The sequence below is a fragment of the Styela clava genome, chromosome 14 (assembly GCF_964204865.1).
Source record: "Styela clava chromosome 14, kaStyClav1.hap1.2, whole genome shotgun sequence".
Lineage (NCBI taxonomy): Eukaryota > Metazoa > Chordata > Ascidiacea > Stolidobranchia > Styelidae > Styela > Styela clava.
The window spans coordinates 10,195,673-10,217,096 of NC_135263.1; the positions used below are offsets into that span (position 1 = coordinate 10,195,673).

The following is a 21,424-nucleotide window of genomic DNA, read 5'->3' on the forward strand; positions in this document are numbered from 1 at the left end:
GCTCGTCTGGTCATTGCGTGATTTACTTAGCGCAATAATACAAACATTTCACTCTAACTTGGCCTTCTCATGGATAACCACATCTATGATTTGTTCATCACCGAATTTTTTTGAGGTTAGGTAAAAGGGGCATCATTATCAGAAACTCGCTCTCGGAAGCAGAAAAGTTTGGCACGCCCCTGCCTGCAACATATATCTAAATGGTGATTATTTCGTCTAAATTAAAACATACACTCTAGATTTGTGTTTTTTTTTTTAAATCGTCTTACACAAGAGAACTTTTATTTATATTTATTATCGAAAATAAGGCAATAATTCAAACTTTGCCGAGCTGCGCAAGTTCGACCCTTTTTATTTTTCGGCACCCTGAAGTGAACTTTAAATGACAAAAGTCTATTGCGGTTAGTTAGAACATAGAACACAGATTACCTATATAGACTTGAGAAATTCAGAGGTATTGGTCGCTTGTTAGTACATTAAGAATTTGTAGTTGACATGATCGCCTGCTGACGTGACTTTTTATAACGCAAGATTAAAACTAGTATATATTGTATTTAAATTGAATTATTTTTGAATCTTGGGTGTATGAAGCAAAGCTATGTCTATAATGAGGTATTTATTAATTGGAGCGGTATTATGCACATGTGCAGGAAGCATGCCAAGTCTTGAAGACCACCATAAACTTCTTCTTCTTTCAATAGATGGAGTGAGGTATGTTAGGGGTGGGTATTAATATTACAGTTCAAAAACCAATGTAATATGACGGGCGTGTTTTACTTGCTCTTGCCAAGCCAATACCGGAAGACGCTTGGGGAATTCAACTTGCATGCTATATCCGTTACGTTACAAGCCTCTTTTGGGTTAGATCAATCCATTGTGAGCGTTAGAGCAATCTTAAGCTGCACTAGTAGGAATATGAAACTAATTAAACCTCAAAACAAATTCAAATTCCTAAATGATGCATAACACTCTTTTCGGACTACTACACAAAAACTTGAAGGTATTTTTGACGTTATTAAAATGTTAAGCAGCGTCTGAACGTGCCACAATTACTACCCGGCGGCCATTAGAAAATCTGTAGTCTAAATTCCTAAAACGAACGAGCGCAGTGGGCTTGCTTTTGTGATACGCATTATGCCTTTGCGATGATCTGATACAATGCTTGAACTAGGTATCTTGTTAATGACGTTTCAAACTTATTATCTGCAGGTGGGATCAAACAGACGATATGAAAGGCTTTCGATATATTCAAGAAAATGGTGTTCGAGCGGAGTACATGATACCGGCTTTTCCTTCACACACCTCTCCTTGTCACATGTCGATAGCAACTGGTAATCTAATACTATAAAAGCAGTAAGAATTATTTACTTGGCCGAATTATCGAAGCGATGAAAATGTTATTTTAATCAGAGTCTTAAACTCAACGGTCTCGAATGAGTTGTAACCTAAAATCATTGCAGGATTGCATACTGAATCTCATGGTGTCGTTCATAACGGCTATTATGATCTGAAAAACAACAGGACAGGACAAACTGGATTCCATGGAGCCCTTTTCATAAGCGAATGGTTCGATAATGGGCAGGAACCAATTTGGATTACTGCATCTTCCCAAGTAAGAATAAACCGATTCCAGTGAGTTTTACTTCCATTGTGTTGATGATATTAGGTGAAGGATAAAAAAGGCAGTGCGTAGGGCATAAGATGTATTTTGAGCGTTTTAAATTAGTACTCCTTCTGTGTTTGGTTTTGGGCCCGCGAGCTTACTTTGAACAAAGTTATAGATAGGAAAATTCTGAAAAAACGGTCCCAAAGCTCCCAACGCCTTTTTTTTTGTAAATAATCTTGTTAAAGTTTTTCTACACATTTGACTATTGTCGGTCATTTGAAAACGCACAACGTCTCTTCGCCTTTATAAGTTTGTTCGTTTTTTTTTAATAAGCAATAAAATTGAATAACAATTAACCAATGCAAAAATTCAAAGGGACTTAAGAGTGGAGGATACCTATATCCAGGTAGTAATTGTACGTACAAAGGGCGGGTGCCAACAAGATCAATTTTAGATGCGTATCCAACGATTCCGACAGAAAATGACTGGCGAAAGAGAATAGATGACGTCATATCATGGTTCAATGACGATGACTTCGACTTCATTGCATTATATTTAGAAGGGGTAAATATATAGTTGTTATATTAATAAAGAACTCACAAGTTTATGATTCACCATTTTCATTCGTTCATCGATGTACCTTACCGTACGATTATCGTTTGTTTTACTTCTTCGTCCAGCCTCTACTGAAAATTGACACTTGATATACAAGCTGTATATACATATACATTTCGAACATTTTAACCAAGGAATTTACACATATATATATAATAACACTGTTTTTAGTTGGATGAAATAAGTCACGAATTTGGACCAAATTCGAAAGAAGTTTATCATGAGAAGCAAGTGGTCGATCGATTTTTACAATATATGTTCAAACAAGTGAAGCTTGCTGGCCTCGAAGACGATCTAAATATAATCATTGTGAGGTAATAACACTGACCTGTTCTATGCAATTCGTCGCGATACCTCAGTGGCCGTATATGTGCACTGATCAGCTTCCCGATCTATACCAATCAGTAGCTCCGCACATCAACGTCACTTGGTTTGTCGTTTCAGGTTTTCAAGTAAAATATACCATATACATTATATTTGGTACTCCATTAGTATGCGAACCAAGATGGCGGACACCGGAACGTAGTATGTGTACCAGGTTAGGGTTAGACCATAATTTCAGGTACAAATACTACGGGAGTCACTTGGCTAGTCCCCAAACTTGTAATAGAACTGAAATAATAAAAATTGGAACAAAATTATGGCCTAACCCTAACCTGGTACACATACTAGGTTCCGGTGTCCGTCATCTTGGTTCACATACCACAGGAGTACAATACATTTTTGTGATTTCGAGGCATTTTACTAGTTTATTAGTGAAGTTCATCAGGCGATTTTTTAATCTCACGCACATCTTCCGTGATACTTATAAAAGTTCTGTTCTGTTCAGCGATCATGGTCAGTTGGACGTCGAAGTGAGCTACGTTGACGAAAAAGGAATCAATCTTACCAGATATATCGATCCAAATTGGATAACCTTCGTATTCAGTTATGGACCTCTTGGACTTATAGAGCCAGTTCCTGAGTTTAAAACTAGGGTCTACGAAACTCTTAAAAGTGAGATTATAGTTCGATCAAGAGTGACTTCGACCAGTTATCGCTAACTGTGCTGTAGAACGAACATATTTCTGATATTAAATTTTTAACAGCAGAAGTTCGTGACAAAACGTCTTTTTTCGTGGAAATTCAGCACCACCATTTTTAGGCTAGTTACATTACATAAATTCAACTACAATGAAAATTCAACATTTTTTACCTGATTTAACTTGCTTTCCTCAACTGTTAAAGGTGCACACAGTCACATGGACGTTTATTATAAAGAAGATATACCGGAACGATATCATTATAAAAATCACGAACGAGTGCCGTCTATTGTAGTCGTAGCTCATCCTGGTTATCAGATGTATGATGTAAGTATTAAATCATAACACACAATTACGGACTTGACTCCCCATAACGAAATACAAACTACGGGAGCAATGCTTCAGTTTGAGACAAGGAAGGTCAAATGACGACATAATGTTTGCAAAATTGCACACTGGAGACCTTGGTTTAGTTATAATTTGATCAAAATGTTTTCCAAGTGTTAAATCCACATATTCAAGATGAAAATTGTTTAATTGCACTGTATAACATACACCGATTGCGGGCGTAAACGACTTTGTGGAAAAAGTCTCGTTGCCAGAATCTTCTTGCTTTAGAATTAATTAATTCTAATTACAGGAACACCCTGGGTTTGAAGCTTTGGGAGGGGATCATGGATATGACAATAGATTGGAGCAAATGAGAGCCATATATTACAGTGTCGGACCTTCGTTTAAAGTGAGTAGTTAACGTAATTAATTTAACTTCAAATTTACAACAGTAACAATTGATATTCAAAATCAGCCCAGAAAATCTATGTGACAATGAGTAATATACTTCGGAAATACTAGCGGGAGTCCGTTTAATATTTGATTTAAAACAAATTTTCTAGTATATATCTTCTTCGCGTTTTTGAGGAAATCGAACCAAGATATTCTTTTTTTGATTCACATACCTAATATTAAATCAAGCAATGTTGTATTTCGTTTTGCATTTTAAATGCGTTATTACTTTCGTAGTGAGCAAACTTCCGAATTCTGGTTTCAGAAAGGAGTTCGTATCACGGAGTTTGAATCAATAAATGTTTATCCTCTGATGTGCTATCTTCTCGGTCTTGATCCTGCGACAAACAACGGAACACTGGATATTTTATACTCAATACTAAAAAAAGACGAAGAAGAACGAAAATTTGATATGAAAAAGACTCTGACTATTTTAGCCTTCACCTGCTTCGTATTATATACTCTTCTTTGATACCCATCTTTAATTTTGCCATGTTTTACTTCGCTGTGATGAACTTTTGATATATGCTAAAATATTTATTTGGGTAAAGGCCTAGATATCTTGACTTTAATAAAGACCATGCCAACATTAGCCAGATATTACCGAGCGTTTTGATTTATCACGCAGGTGTAACTCAATGGCTTGAGAAATACTTCGGCATATTGTCGTATTACAGTGATGGGACGATTCCGTCGTCTGTAACAGTACGGAAACAATATGTTACTCTGACAAAAAAAAATTCCCTATTTTCGCATTTTGAAATTTATTGTATTTTTCTTCCATTACTTATCGATCTTGATCGGTAAGTATTTTGATAGGTATTTGTTTGTCTGTTAGATACACGCGATATCTCACGAAAGCGAGGTTGGGTCTGCTCCAATAGCGACACCGCGTGTCCCATCGCTAATTAATTAATAACTCGCTAATTATACGACATAACTCATCCAAAATCAATAGGCTTCTGGTTCGAGATATGATTGCACATGCAAAATTTGGAGCAGATTCAACCTCGCTCTCGTGAGATATCGCGTAACATACGAAAGTGTCTAACAGACAAATGCCTATCATCATACTTACCGATCGAGATCGATAAGTAATAAACTGATTGATTGAAAAGGATTTCGGCGGTGTGTCGCGCATCCTGCTAAGCGTTGGGAACATGCTTGCCACTCTGAATACCCTGCTGTGTTCGCAGGTTTGAATTATGTTGCTGTACTCCTCGCCGCCGTAGGGTGGTTTACGTTTCAGCTGGTAGGTTATGTCTACCCCTACCATCAAGTCCATGCATGGATTAGGTCCAAAACCAAAAGAAGGAGAACTAATTCTATACACGTTATGGACTGGCAACCGCACCAGAGGTAGTGGTTTGTCATATGAGTAAGCCATCCTTATCGGCTTTCCCTCTTCTCGGAATAAACATGCAAACCCTTACTGATTGATGGAAACACTATTTGCTTAATTCAAAGAGCTTTTTGCATCGCTTCCTAACTTTACATTCCATTTGCCAGGAGTCAAAATTTACACAGAATCAATACAATATAGTAAAACATATTTATATTCAGCAGACCCTTGCTTGTTGAAACGTTCTTAAAAATTAAAATATACCGAGATTACCATGTTTCATTCTACCTGATAGCAAAAAAAAAGTGATACAAAAAAGCGATATTGCTATCTGTTTGTAGAATAAATTGATCGCACAGTCAGTCCTGAATTTACTCTTGCCGAGTTTCGTGAAAGTTCTCTTCTGGTTCCAAGTCTGTGATTTCGTTCGTCTGCAGGAGGACTGTTCAATCCTTCAGCTTCATCCTGTAGGTCTGTTACTTTGACCATAAAATCTGGCTTCCTTCGGTTGCCTCTTTCCAAAAATTGTCTATGGAATAATCAAACACATGATACAGCAAAATTTTCCAACAGTAATTCAAAAAAGTTCAAATTGTATAACAGTTCCAAATAAGGCTTGCATACGCTAAAATTTTAGTTATCAAAATATTGTATTCCAGGATTCTAAGTCAAAGTTTACTTCCGTGTGGAGTTAAAACCCATGCGGGGATGGTTATGTGGGAGAGGATTGCTGGACTCCTCGTCGCCGTAGGGTGGTTCACATAACCGCTTGTCGGTTACGGTTTTCTCCATCATCAAGTCCATACTTCCAAAAACAAATAACTGGCTAACTAATTCCATACCCTACATCGACTGGTAAACGGACGAGAGGCCGTGGTTCGCCATATGATAAAATCCATCTCCCCAGGGATAAATATGTGAATCCTATCCCAGTGATTCCCAAAGTGGGCGATATCGCCCCCCAGTGGGCGAAAACGATACAGAGGGGGCGATTTCGCGTAATCTGTTTTTGTTTGGCGCATCGTGCACCAAATTCTGTACTCTGTGTGCATTCGCAGTCTTGAATCATGTGGGCGATTATTACACGCGAAAGGATTGCTGAACTCGTCTTCGCAGTGAGGTACGGTAGTTTGCGTATCCCAGTGGTCGGCAAAATACGGCCGGGGTAAAATAATCTGGCCCGGACGATTCACTGAATGAACCTTTGACCGCGGAAAATCCTTTGTATATTTTACTATTTTTAAATTTTCGGTGCTTAGTTCAAGAGTGGTTTCGCGAGTTGTTGCCTGTAAAATGGGGTAATTGTTTCAAACTATCATTCTAATTCATACCATTCAACAATCTGTTATTTAAAAGTATCGGAAGGAATTCAGTCGTGCTACTATTGCTATCAAAACAACAAAATCGCCTTTTTATCAGTAAACGGGGTAATTTTAGATATAATAAAAAAACTCGCTGAGGAACACCGAGCTCATCCATCTCATTAAAAAACACTATAAGCTATGATTTTTCTTCCTATTTGGTCTGTAATATATTCGTTTCTGACTACATTTTTTTGTAGTGCCGGGGGGCGATGAAGTTGTATAAACTACTTTAGGGGGGCGATGGTCAAAAAAGTTTGGGAACCACTGTCCTATCCTATTGAGTAGTTCGAATTCGTAGGTTTCCTCTCCACAAAAATGGTAAAACAACTGATATTTGATTCCAATATAAATCAAACTAGGTGCAGTACTGATTCAAGCAATTTTTAAATATATCTGCGTAATTTTCTAAAAGTGTTATTACTTATCGATTTTAATCGGTAAGTATGTTGATAGGTATTTGTCTGAATGTCTGTTAGATGCACGCGATATCTCACGAAAGCGAGATTGAATCTGCTCCAGAGTTTGCATGTGCATTCATCATATCTCGGACCAGAAGCCTATTGATTTTGTGTGAATTATGTCGTATAATTAGCGAGTTATTAATTAATTAGTGATGGAACACAAGGTGTAACTATGGAGTACGAGCGCTGTTTTGGGGGATCCCCTAACTTTCGATCGATAACTTTTCGGTCTCTGATCGATATTCTCGTTTATACAGTTATACCTGAAAGCTTTGGCGCCATGAAGAGGAGACAACTGAGCATCCATTTCATCACTTTTCTTTTTAGATTCAGATTGTTCTCGCCTTTTAACTTCCTCTGGATCCTCAAGAGGATCCCCATCAGCCCTTGGGGTCCATGATTTGGGATCCAAATACCAGGCCCCATACTTGACCTTCACCCAGCTAGGCATGTACTTTTGATTTTCTGCTCCATACTAAAATATAGTTATTATATCTTTTTGAATTCCATCCCTACTGCTGCCAGATTTATATAAGGCATTGCAGACTTTTATTTCGAACAAAACCTCGTGACTGATGTTTTTAGAAACTTTTTGAAATCCCAAATGTTAAAATAGATATTTCTTCAACTGATTTTAAATTCTATTTAAACTAAATTGTCTGGACATCTCTATGGACATATAGTGTTTTTCACACTTATATCATCAGACCTGGATAATCTATGCTATGTAACTATTTTTTAGTGCCATATTCCAAAAAAAGAGAATAACAGACCTTCTTTGCTTCAGTAGATGAGGTAGTAGCTGCAGATGACAGAGCACTTTTTCTTCCCGATCCTATAGGAGATAACCCGGCTGATAATCTTAATTCCATTGGAACATTAGTTAATTCAACAACATGAATAGGAACTGACAATGCAGGCTGAAAATATACACACAAAAAACACAAATAGATATTATATCAAATCAACAAAGTATGAAAAATTGTGATCTACAATTATATTATCTTACCTTAGTCTCATAGCCACTGGCAAATAAACTCATAATAGTTGATTCTTCAACGTTATTGCTTTCTCCACCTAAACCTGCGACCCAATCGCAAAATTCTTTTGTGACCTAAAATAAATAATAAAATTGTTTCAAATAACAAATTCGCTCTTGTCTTGTTCCCTAACATGGATCAATGATAATTGTTAGATAAATGCTAAATTCATGGATGTCCTTTATGTGTTGGAAATATGGCTTGTGTATAAATAATATATGCTTTATTATAGAATCCCTAAAGGTAATTCAAGCTTAACATTAATAATTTAGATAATGTTTCAGATGAATTGGTTGTCATGACGCTATTCACGGATCAGTAGTTTCACAATAAAGTCAGTTGTCACAATAAAAGTAATTATTTCAAACACTAGAAAAGTTGCGCTCATTCTTTACTTCAAAATTGCAATATCTGTGAGTCTAAGAATATTTTATTACTTTGGTGCTGTGAATAATTTTCTCATACTACAACAAACTGATTGATGTTAAATAATGAAGGAAATTTCCATCAAATAAATATTATTATGACTAACTTTTTTAATATGTTCATCTTGTGATGGTGATGTAGGTCTCTTTTTTGAGCCTTTTTTGTCATCTTTTTGTGTCATGTTTCTTTGTAATATCCACTTGTATGGATTTTTTGGTTTATTTTTATCTTGTTGTAATTCAATTCTTAAAAAACAAAAAATTGTAATTTTAGGTTGTTTATGGATGACCATATTATACACAACCTGAAAAAAACTCAACACATTAGAAAGTTGTTTTACATATCGTTCGATATCAGTGGCTGCAAGTATAGGACATTGTACAAAGCGAATGGCGTGAAAAAGCGTCTTACAAAAAAATAGTATTGTTGGAAGGAACCAAAACACTATGCTACCAGTGTCTTTATTAATTAAAGTCCGAAATACGAGATTCCTATGAGTCAATATCTAACATGGAATGATAGTACCAATACTCACAAATCAAAGGAAACTGTGTGTTTGTCTTCTGACGATGTCATAAGGTCTCCAGCAGCACTTCCTTCAATTATTACATCCCTGAAAATGAATGAATATTAACGTTTACAATTAATCAAATCAACTTTGTTTATCTGAGTAAGACCTTGATTACTCTGTAGCCTGATTTACAGAAAAACACTTCATTTGTCATCTTGTGTGAGCCAGACTACAAAGGTGGGTAGTCTTGTTTTGCTATTTTGTTTTCATATCATGCAACCAAAGCTCATGGACCCATGGTTGGAAATCACTGCCAATGCAAGAGAATCAACATTTTTATTGGAAGCATATTCTTGAAGCTTATAATGATGCAACGTCACTCAAATAATATACAGAAATCAAAACACAACTTTCACCTTGTTGCACTGGTTGCTGTTGATTCCTCATCTGTTTCTGCTTCAGGATTCATCTCTGGGTCAAGTATGTTTACTACTTCTTCAAATAACTGAAATATAGAATTAACAATTTGATTTCTTAAGCAATCAGATGGCCAGAACAATCAAATAAAATAAAAGTATTTAACAGGGCGGCATCCCAAGAGAAAAGAAAACCAATAAGGAAGCTCAGTCATATGATGTACCACAGCCCCTAGCCCTATAACCAATCCGGGTTGAGTAAGAAAATGGATAACTATAATTTTTTCAAAAATCTCAGTACCTCAGGAGGCATTCCTTCTTCCAAATGAGGATATAATGCGAGTGGATGTTGAGCAAGTCCAAATTCCATCTCATCAATATAATTTCTTCTCTCTTCTTGTAGTGGGAGAGATTTACTGAACACTCTTTGTTCTTTTGTTAGTCTGCCCAAATACAATCTTTGTTAACTAAATATGCTACAGCAATACAATTTCATTGCTGCCAAAGTTAAGCATCCGGATAATCACAGGATTATTTTATAATATTCATTATATCAGGTATGATGGATCGTATTGAAATAACAGTAAAAACAGTTTCAAATCTTCAGACTTGGAGGCTATTTTTTATTTCTTTTCTGGGCCTATGCGGCCCAATATTTTGCAGTTTTATTTCGAGTGGTCAAAATACTGTTTTGACATTCATCGTTCATGTTCATTCATTTGAGATTCTCTCTCTTGTTGAAAATATCCTTATGTGCCAATATCGTCTACCAAATTCACTCATCAATCAAAGAATTTCGTTAAAGAAACTCAATTTTATAGCAGTACAGTTGGCACTTGATTATCAAGAAGCTTATTTAGTGAAATGCTACATGAGCTCATGGTGCATTATTTTTAATTCTCATTTTAATACCTTTTCTGACATAATCGGTTCATATCGTATTGTATGAGCAGAATTCAAAATTATTGGTCCCAAATTAACTAGTAATTATTAATTAATTTTAATTAATTTCACAGAATATTGTATATTTTGTGACAATACCTGGATTGCACATTGGTGAGGTTGCTGCTCACGGATCGTTTGCTATGACTGATAACAGGTGATATTCCTTTATCTCCCTAGAAATAGAATAGAAGGCTATTATTCATGACAATACAACCTAATATTCCTGTAAAAAAATACTTGAAAATGGAGAGTTACTGAAACTGATCTGAATATGTAAACATTTCTCATGTCATTGAAGTTTTTTTTAAACTTAACATAACTTGACTACTACGACCCACCTCAACTTCATTTCATACTGTCCCATATGATATTAGGGAAATTTTTACCTCCACAATGAATCCATCTCCAACATCTAAAGGTTTCCCATCACGAAAATCATCTACGTTACTTTTAATGAAAACCCAATTTCTTCCAACAAGATTATGCGAAGGATCATTTGGCTTTTTTGATTTTATATATTTCGTTCTCAATCTTTCTTTGTACCTGGAAATAAAAACTAGTAATGAACAACAAAACATAGAACAAATATTGTGTTTTTTGGGTTTGGTTCACATTGGAATTATTCAGCAGACTACTTTTAACTACTGTTTACTAGGGATGGGACGAGTCCGGCATTACAGAGATTCGACGAATCCGAGTAATAGGTCAAGGACTCGAATCGAATCTGCCGAGTCTGTGACGTCATAATGGAAAAGCAGAAAAATGTGTTTTTGACCATGCTACAGCATCGTGCGCCCACAAACATACGTCGTAGCTCATATTTTTTGCCTAATGGTTCCGCAGATAGCTGTTGAATCATTTTAAATATATATTTTTTCTCTTTTTTGGCGGCCATAATACAAACGTAAACGTGGTAAATGTGCGCCTTGGCTGTGAACTGGATTTCCAGCCCACCTTGCGTCAATTCTGGGCGGCTATTCAGAAATTCTTACATGCCAATAGGAACAATAAAAAGCTTTCGACTACAATGCTTTCCCATAATTCCAGATATTTCTAGCCGTAAATTTACTATGTCATGTGCGCATATGGTAGAGAAATGCCACTCGTCGTCAATACAATGTGGTACATCTGCTTGCAATTTAGTAGTTCATGTAAACGTTCTAAAACTCTCCATGCTTTCCATTGCCTTTTTAGCGAAAGGATTGCACGCAATAAACTCAATTTAAAAGAGGTATTGATGAGATTCCCCATTGGGTTGATCCAGAGCATGTTTCATTTTTACGCAAATCAAAAACTCAAAAATATTGCAATACCACATATTTTATTGTGTACCACATGTATACCAAAAAGAATAGATAGTTTGAAGGCGACTGGCGCAACATCATTGTTATAAGCGATCAATAGTTTTTATCTTGCATTATATTATCTGGATATCTGTCGTCGTTTTATTAGGAGTGTTTATAATGCACAGTGCACAAGAAGGATATTGTTACAGATCCAACCTTGAATTTTACCTAGTTAAGGTATGGAGTGGGATTTATAGAGGCAAAAGTACAAACATAGGCGTAAATTAGTAAAAACAGAATTGATTATGGACTCGGTAAAAATGACATGGACTCGAAATCGAATCCGAGTCCAAAAGACTCGAATCCGAGTCCAGATCCGAATCCCAGCCCATCCCTACTGTTTACTGAAACAATTTTTCATACATTCATACAGATTTTAAGCATGCCTTTTATATAGGCCTATTCCTTCCCAAAAATTTAGAAAAATATCCATTGGTGGTATAAGACACATACTATCCTAACCTATTCTTCAATAATAAGTTATTGATTTATTTAAGAATTGTGCAGATACAGAGATATCTTACCATGGCTGTGGACGAATTTTCTTGTCTCCCCTGCCCGGCACCAATAACAAATCATACTTATTCTGCGCCATAATAAAAGATATAACAGGATTACATTTTTTACTTTTACAATACAATAATACCAAACTATACTTCACATGATGACGAAATAAATCTGGTAAAATACACTGCTGGAGGACGTCATGCGAAACGGTATCCATGACGTCCATTATGCCTCACCAGTCACGTTTTGATCACTGAGTGTCGCTACAATCAAATAGCTTGTCGGTGTGTTATTTCCCGTATGTGCTGATGTGGAGTCTTGGACGGCTGCGTGGTTCACGTAACCCTTGGTCTGTTATGGCTCCCTCCGCCATGAAGTCAATGCATCTGAACAAACAACTATCTAACCAGAGCCATCTAACTAATCCCACACCTGACATTGATCGGTAGCCCACGCGTCGTAGGAATAATGCGCCTTATCGGCTTCCCTTCCCCTACCGGTACGGTATGTGAATTCTATTATTTTCTATAATGATAGACAAGCACAGCACCATCTTGTTTTATATTTAGTGAATTTGAGGTCTGCCCGTTGGTCTGTCAGAACGTGAAAAGATTGCCCTGTGTTTCGTCAACGACCAACATACTGTTTCGTGATTCGACGGAAGATGTCGGTATTGAGTCAACTGCAACCCAATAACAAAAGTAAATATCGATCGGGGCAATCGACTCTTAGTAAACTGATAAGGAAGGTGGTACGGTAACGCTGTGTGTTTGGCAGTGTTTTGAATTCTTTTGGCCTCAGCATTACTTCAGTTTTATTGTTTTTGAGCTATTCAGCATGGAAGATAAATCTCACAGTGATAGTTCGCTGTTTAACGTACCACTGAATAGCGAGTCGGGGTCTGGAAGTGACTTGGATTTTGGGGAAATATCGTTAAGTTCTAAAACTACAACATCACCTGTTTCATGCACCTCAATCAATGATGCAGGTAAGAGCTATATTAAATATTATGATACTATAATATCTGAAATGGATAACTGCAAAATCTAAAAGCCATATGATTTTGAGTACAGATTTACAAATATAATATGGTCACTCCAACAAAATTCTAAATCTAGTCTACGGTCAGACGGTATGACATTATTGAGTAATCCAGTTTTTCTCCAATTGTTTTGTATTGCACGATTGGGATGGTTATTTCTGGTTTGGTGCTTTTCACGATGAATGCCTGCTATAGCATATAGCAGCCAATCTTGGAATATTGCTCGGATATTTCACTCAAATACCGAAGTTATTCAAATTATTTGCTTACTTAGAGAAATGAACAAATGGTAGCAAGCGAGGGTTTCTCGGAGAATTAACGATCTTTAAACATATTTATTATAGACGGTGATAATCCTGATGAAGCTGCAGAAAAAGCAAGATTAATATGTCAAGTACTGGAACTCCAGAACACACTTGGAGATTTATCACAGCGAGTTGATTTGGTAAAAGAAGAAAACTTGAAATTGAAATCAGAAAACCAAGTATTAGGACAATATATTGAAAATTTGATGTCAAGTTCATCAGTATTTCAGAACACAAATGCAAAAAATAAGAAAAAGTAATCCCAACTATTTAAAATGTCTTTTGTTTTATCTTGATGATAAAAAGATATCAACTATCACTATCTGATTACAATTCTAACTGGTTTACAGACTTTTCGCGCTACTCCAAAATTTACTGAAAATCATAACTTGCGAGTCTTAATGCTGTTCTCACCTACAATCTTCAAGTTTGTATAAAAGTTGTTCGAAGAAGCAGGTTTTTTGAATACTGATATTTCTCGCTATGAAATTGTCAAATATGGTATAAAGTGATGGTATGGTTCTATATACACTCACTTTTAAAATGTAGAGACAATGAAGTTGCATGTTGATTGTGTATGAATAGATATATATGTAAATAATTTTCTTCATCTTTTTCCATTATAGTTGTATTGTTTGAAGCATATTGTTGTAGAATTTAGTGATTTGATGGATTTTTAGTCTAACTGAAGCTATATTGCAGTATCATTGTGTTTAATCATGTTAGTTTTAATTTTTCACCGACTCTCATGTGAAGCTATTTATTATGAACGATTAAATGTATTACTGTGTTTTAAATGGCTGTCTTGTGTGGTGGAGAGGAACAGTATCCAGATCAGAAACTGTTAAATGTAAGCTCTAATGATATGAATCATGCTCCGATGATTTTATCCAACTGTCATCCCGAAGTATTGGAGCTCTTGTGAGCTTGTATGTGCAAATGTTATATAAATGTTGGGTCTTGTACCTCAAGTACTTCAAGCGCGATCATTTTTGCACATGTCAATTGTAACCCCCACCTGACTACACCAACCAAAAATTATGCCACTGCGGCGTCACAATCACGTCATAGAACTTGCCAAATTATACCTATAATCGCCCAAAATGGCATCTGCACTGACGCTAAAGAACTCACTAACGGCAGCGATTTCTCATATCGGATCGTTGCAACAAGAGAGTAGCTTGCTCGATTTTGTGTGATTGTCTGCGCATCTTGGATGACAGTTCGTATGTGTTGAAGGGCCTTAATTGCATCACTGTGACGTAATTTTTGGATGGCGTAGTCAGGTGGAGGTTAGGATTGACATGTGCAAAAATCGTTATGCTACGCCCACTCGAACTACTTGAGAAACGAAACTACATGAGACCCTAATTGTTTGGATATGATCTTGTGAATCATGTTGGAACTAGTTTATATTCGGTCAACAACATCCAACTCTCTGTAAACCCAGATTACTTAGTACTAGCCGCTTTTGTACTCTTTTTCTGACCCTGTGCCCACTTGTAATGGGAGATGATATTGGCAGCAGAGCACATGTTGAGGAAATACGATGGATGGTTCCATACATTCATGGCAGCGTGATGTGTCTTACAAATGTTTATTCAATAGCTGCGACCAAATTTGCAGTTGCATCATACTGATACCGAAGAAATCTGAAATTCTCAAAGGCCTTCCTACAATAATCTGCATAAAAATCAAGAAATCGTATAATCCTAGAATACTTTTATCTATCATATGAAATTGAAAATATCTTTATCATTTTTTTCTATTTATTTGAATGACAAGCCTTTCTGGCAGGTTTGCTCACTAGCTGAAAAGATATACTTTAGATAAATTAGAATCGACAACAAAAATAATTTTGTTTTTATTTTGCCAGCCTCCACATTTGAGATACCGATGTTCGAGTGCTGTCAATATCACGAATATATGGAACACATTATAACAATATTATACATATTTATCGCCCTGTTATAACATAACTATGACTGGGCTAATCGTTTCTTGATTTCTGCAATTGCTAGACCAGGGTTGAGACCTTTTGGACAAGTTGCAGTACAGTTCATGATAGTGTGACATTTGAAAACAGAAAATGGATCATTTAGTTTTTGAAGCCTTTCTTCAGTGTAGTCATCGCGATTATCAATAATCCACCTATACGCTTGCATCAACACTGCTGGGCCAAGATATTTGTCAGAACTCCACCAGTAACTTGGGCATGATGTAGAACAACAAGCACACAAGATGCATTCATACAGACCATCCAACTTTTGCCTGTCTTCCACCGATTGATAATTTTCAACACCTTTCTTGCTGGCATCCTTTTGCTTCAAGTAGGGCTCGATTGAACGGTATTGAGCGTAAAAATTATTCATATCAGGGACAAGGTCTTTCACAACGAACATATGAGGAAGAGGATAAATCCTTGTTGTCTTTTTCAGGTTTTCATCAATTTTTCTGAATTATATAAAGGCAATATCATCCGGTAAAAATTGGTAAACAACAAAAAGGATAGAGGGGGGATGTTCAAAACAAACTAAATAATATTCAAAGGAATTTGAAATTATAGACTTTAAATTTTCAGAATAATCAGTAGTTTCATAAGAAATGATTGTCTTTTAGGATCTCTCACAGGGCGAATCACAGCCTCCCAAACCATTGCAAGCAAGGTCACCCTGTGTAAAGTCAATTTACCACTCATCAGGGTGGTCCAGGCCCACATGTGACCCGCAGCGTCATTATCTGTGGCCCCCGTCGCCTTTGCTGAAGGGTAATCGAAAATCGTATTTGGTGTTGTTTCGTCATAAAAATAACCAGAAAACTTTTCGACATCTTCAGTCACTAATGTCACTGAATTGATTAGTGTCACGGCTAGCTTAAGCAAGTAGCGAAGTTGAATAGTGTGCCTGGGTAGTCTAAATTGTTCACTGGCTTTCCTTCTTTTTGGTTGGGAATATATTTCAACAGTTATAATAACTAAATTTTAATGTTATGGCCTGAGAATATAATTTTTTCCGGGGATGTTTTGCAACCAACAGTATTTACAAAAATGCTTCTAATATGTTAGAAAAATTACCGTACTTTTCTGTACCTTACATTCAGTAAAATATTATAATCAATCATACAGCAGTTATGGCAAATATAGTCGAAAGCCCCATTTTGCTATCATGTGAGCAATGAGCGTTTCCAAATTTTGCTTTGAGAACCCCCATCGATGTTCGAGAGCGCTTACATTTGCGGGAGAACTTTCTCCGTTGTGAAGAGTTTGAAAATTTTACATTATATGTAGATAAATGTTTCAGCGATTTTTCTGGCGTATTTTGCTTGTTTTAGCTTGATAAATGACAAACAATGACTAATTGTTTGCACTATAAAAGTGTTTGTTTTGTATTGCCCTGTTTACCTATTTCTGACACTATTTCTGACACCCGCAAACAATGCAAAAATAATTTTGTGGCCCGCGAAGGCAACAACCTTGGACCACCCTGATATAAATCTTCCTTGTATCTCCACTGATATGATTAAACTTAATATTGAGAACAGTAAGTATTCTAGCTCTGTTATCAAATAAACAAACTTACGAAAGGCATGCCAGATGATTTCCACCATTGATGTTCATGGCACATGAACCACATATTCCTTCTCTGCAAGATCTCCGAAATGTTAGCGTTGGGTCAATCTCATTTTTAATTTTTATGAGAGCATCAAGAACCATAGGGCCACAGTCGTCCAGATCAACTTCATAAATCTGCATGACTGGTAGTTTTCCTTTTTTCTCAGGATCCCATCGATAAATAGAAAACTTTTTCATACGAGGGGAATCTTGGGTCTTGGCCATAGTAGCAGAAGTTCTCAGAGACGAGAATGACATACCAAGCAGGCTCTGATATGATTTTCGCATCACTGTGCGAGAAATCATCAGGCCAGAAGTCATCTTGACGATAGACAATATTATATCCAATATTTTATGTAATAGAACTGTTAAGAAAACAGAGTTCTTCACATTGAAAATAAAAAATCTTGGAAATCAAAAACTGATACTATTTTGCGCTACCGCCCACTCAAGCAAATGTTAACATGCGAAATCTTATGTGCCTTGCCTCATGTGAATTTGCCATACTTATGCTTGAACATAAATTTATTGGACATTTTATGAACCATGAATCCAACCTTATGGTTATCCGAATTCAAAACTTAACATATATATACAAAATCTCTCATCTAGAATATAATACTATCCTATAACATCTACATTGTGCAATATATGAAGAAAAGTTAAGCCATCCACTAGAATATAAAATAACATCTTCTTATAATGAGCTCACCAGCTCGGTAGGATATTTATAAATAATTGAATTCATAACATTCTGTCAAATAGCTGGACAATCAATTAGTTGAACAATCAATTTTAGTAAATTTGGGTTTTCATTTTCATTACAGCATAATCCTGTAATCAGTTCATACTTTCATAGACAGATTGGGAAAGATGGTCTGAGAGTCTGGAGCCCTGATGTAGGCCTACTAGGTATCTGTCTATACTATGGACACTATAAGATTTAACAATTAAATAGATTGAACACCAGAAACAATGAAACACACATCTGCACATGGTAAACACACACTCAAAATTTCTTTGAATGCTCTCACCAAGCCGCACTGGGACCTACGGTACTGGTACCGACTACCTGCATACAGACGACTACTGCTAAGTCTAAACCTTGTACTGCTTTATGATACAGGTAGCGGTAGTACCGGTATGGCACGGTACCGTACTGCTGTATGACCTTCTTATCATGCTCTATCCGTTTATGAAATTTTGTGCTCAGACACCATTCAGCCATTGTTGTTAACATAAACCACCACATCAAACAGGAAATGGATATTGGTACGGTAGCCTACCACGACAGCCATAAACTTATTTAAAATAATTGCTCTTTCGTCAGATCATTCCAGAATGCCATAAATGTACAATCAGGCCCATCGATTGCGCCTGAGAGCATCCTTAATACCAACCTAAATCAACACATATACTTTGGAATGTTGAAATAGGTGTCATTAGCAATTGTATAAATATAAATTCTGACCGTGAGGTGAAACCACCAGTTATCATCTATCAACTTAGCACTCCAGCAACCTACATTTTTACAAGCCGTACAGGTTACGTACGTCCTAGTTGTTAACACTTAACAACTATTAACGTCGATCGGATTTGATACAAAGGTGTTAGTTATGCAGGTTATGTAACACAACAAAGACGCACAATTTTTCATGGAATATGAAGGTTTAATAATATGTATGTATGTATGTTTATTCGTCTCGTAAAAGCAATATAAAAGAGTAAGTAAATATAAATACTGAAGACGGGATGTATGCACAAGACCATATTGGCCTAAAACACAGATGTGAGGCATACACCCCTTTTGATATATATAAATTATAATAGGGTAAATCAAATATGTACAATATGCTTCTTTATACAGGCAGTTGTGCAAGGAGGGTGGGTGGATGTGGTAACAGGGATAAGGGTAGAGTGTACAAAACTGTTTGTACAAAGGAGTTTGTTAGACAAAACAACATCTATAAATAGAGACACAACACAACATCATGAAATATATGAATATAGTAATAAAAACTTTTTTTTAAAAAAATTAAGAATTTGGATGAATGTACAACACCATTGAGTGATGATACCACATACTATAAAACGCGGGGAATGGTCAAGTTTAAAGGGTGTGTACATATATGGTATGCACCACTCAAGGGCGATAGTGTTATAAGTGGTCTATGGCTGTTCTGGCCAAAATGTGACCCTACAGGTTTTGGTGAAATAGGATAAAGGTACGAGGTGTGGCTAAAAAGAAACGAGACTGACGTCACAGATTGCGCAACACGATTAACCATTGGTAATCAACACTTTTACAGTGTGGTGTAATATGTGTTCTTTGTTCAACAGCTTTTTTGACACAATATCGCAATTATTTTTGCTCTTTAGGAGCCATAGGTGAATGTGATTAATTGCTTGTTGAAAAAAAAATTGCCGTGCGAGATCTGATTGAGTTTTTTGGCGATAGGGGGTTCAATTGCAGAATGACGATTGAGCAATGAATTAACATTAAATTTTGTGTCAAACTTGGAAAAATGCATGTCAACTGGGCAACATTTAATCGTTGAGCTTTCTGCTCCTCAGTCAACAGCCTTGGCACCATTTTGGCACTCACCTTTCACAAGCCAAAAGTGTCAACCAAACTGGTGCGAACCGTTTTTTTTGTCTTTTCCAACTTCGCAATGACGCGAATTGTTGAGCGACGGTCGCTGCGAATCAACTGCCTTTCACAACTGATACCTTTTCGATGTTGGTATCAGTTGTGGAAGTGCAAGGCCTTCCTGACTTCGAATCATCCTCCACATCCTCCCTGAATCCCAGAAATCGCTTGTGCCATTCAAAAACTCTTGTTCTGGACATGGAAGAATCTCCATAAACATCACACAATTTCTTCAAAGTCGCAGTCGCCGTTTTTCCAAGTTTGACACAAAATTTAATGTTAATTCATTGCTCAATCGTCATTCTGCAATTGAACCCCCTATCGCCAAAAAACTCAATCAGATCTCGCACGGCAATTTTTTTTTCGACAAGCAATTAATCACATTCACCTATGGCTCCTAAAGAGCAAAAATAATTGCGATATTGTGTCAAAAAAGCTGTTGAACAAAGAACACATATTACACCACACTGTAAAAGTGTTGCAATGGTTAATCGTGTTGCGCAATCTGTGACGTCAGTCTCGTTTCTTTTTAGCCACACCTCGTATGTATCAAATTACTCACTATTGTAAGGTTTTTTTTGAAATTCTGGATTCAGCCAAAAACGATGAAGTTTAAAAAAAAAATTAATAAAAAGCATTTCCACAAAACCTATTATGGTTGCATTTCAGCCAGAAGATTAGAAAGGTATAAAGGTACAGTGGGATAGGGAATGATAAGTTATAAAGAGAAGCCATTTTACCATGTCATGGATTTTCCAATGTAAATTAGAATAATAAAATTATATGGTGCAGAAGAAAAAGTGTGATTCGGTGATAGGTAGCAACAATGGAAATAAATTGAACAGCATGCTACTCAAACAAAAACCATTGTCCCTACTCCCTACTATTTGTGCATTGAAGTTCCATTGAATTGTACACTATATGAATTCACTTATAACCTAAATTGCTGTTCTTTTGTTGTTGTCTAATTACGCATGATAATGAAATTAGAATGGTGTGCTAGTTATTAATTCAGTCCATTGTTCTATATTGAATCCGGGTGAAGTATCCTGTGGAGTTATTGAAATTGTCAGCTGGTCTATGGTGACTGAAGAGGAGGACAGTTTCCTGATAGTTCATTCAATCCAAATAATCAACAGCTCTCCCTTTCAGTGTTGAATTCACCTTAAAAAAATATTCTCCAAACAGTAACATGTTCAAAGCAGAGAAAATTGCTAATATGATGATAATATATATTGTTTAAGTTTGGAACAAAATTCTGAGTTTGATTTTGAATTTTTTGATGTCATCGGATAGGGAATTCCAAGCTTTTGGTCTACATACTGCGATTGATTCTTGTGAAATACTTTTACTGACAAATGGAATAAAAAAATTATCTTTATTTCTGCTGTTTGAATTTGGGTTTGCTTGGAACAGGCTGTTCAGGCTGGACG

At 36.3% G+C, this 21,424-nt stretch overlaps 4 protein-coding genes across 4 annotated transcripts; 2 read left to right on the top strand and 2 right to left on the bottom strand.

Annotated features, from left to right (window-relative positions):
* Positions 1–545: 545 nt before the first annotated feature.
* On the top strand, positions 546–4,624 carry LOC120340943 (ectonucleotide pyrophosphatase/phosphodiesterase family member 7-like). The gene is made up of 9 exons (XM_039409344.2): positions 546–711; positions 1,210–1,331; positions 1,461–1,612; positions 1,982–2,170; positions 2,393–2,535; positions 3,051–3,217; positions 3,449–3,570; positions 3,884–3,982; positions 4,292–4,624. Exons 1-9 carry the CDS (start codon positions 599–601, stop codon positions 4,496–4,498), a joined length of 1,314 nt encoding a protein of 437 aa, XP_039265278.2. The 5' UTR covers positions 546–598; the 3' UTR covers positions 4,499–4,624.
* A 935-nt stretch (positions 4,625–5,559) lies between these two features.
* LOC120340697 (protein FAM47E-like) lies at positions 5,560–12,593 on the bottom strand. The gene is made up of 11 exons (XM_039409035.2): positions 12,402–12,593; positions 10,918–11,074; positions 10,628–10,704; positions 9,888–10,029; positions 9,587–9,675; positions 9,195–9,272; positions 8,766–8,904; positions 8,203–8,307; positions 7,967–8,113; positions 7,457–7,668; positions 5,560–5,897 (listed from the first exon to the last, which is right to left on the bottom strand). The coding sequence occupies exons 1-11, from the start codon at positions 12,470–12,472 to the stop codon at positions 5,696–5,698; spliced, it is 1,419 nt and encodes a 472-aa protein (XP_039264969.2). The 5' UTR covers positions 12,473–12,593; the 3' UTR covers positions 5,560–5,695.
* Positions 12,594–12,983: 390 nt separating this feature from the next.
* Positions 12,984–14,528, top strand: LOC120340699 (short coiled-coil protein B-like). Its single transcript, XM_039409037.2, has 2 exons — positions 12,984–13,372; positions 13,771–14,528. The coding sequence occupies exons 1-2, from the start codon at positions 13,222–13,224 to the stop codon at positions 13,989–13,991; spliced, it is 372 nt and encodes a 123-aa protein (XP_039264971.1). The 5' UTR covers positions 12,984–13,221; the 3' UTR covers positions 13,992–14,528.
* Positions 14,529–15,579: 1,051 nt separating this feature from the next.
* On the bottom strand, positions 15,580–17,725 carry LOC120340698 (succinate dehydrogenase [ubiquinone] iron-sulfur subunit, mitochondrial-like). The gene is made up of 2 exons (XM_039409036.2): positions 17,310–17,725; positions 15,580–16,185 (listed from the first exon to the last, which is right to left on the bottom strand). The coding sequence occupies exons 1-2, from the start codon at positions 17,660–17,662 to the stop codon at positions 15,711–15,713; spliced, it is 828 nt and encodes a 275-aa protein (XP_039264970.1). The 5' UTR covers positions 17,663–17,725; the 3' UTR covers positions 15,580–15,710.
* Between the last annotated feature and the right edge of the window lie 3,699 nt (positions 17,726–21,424).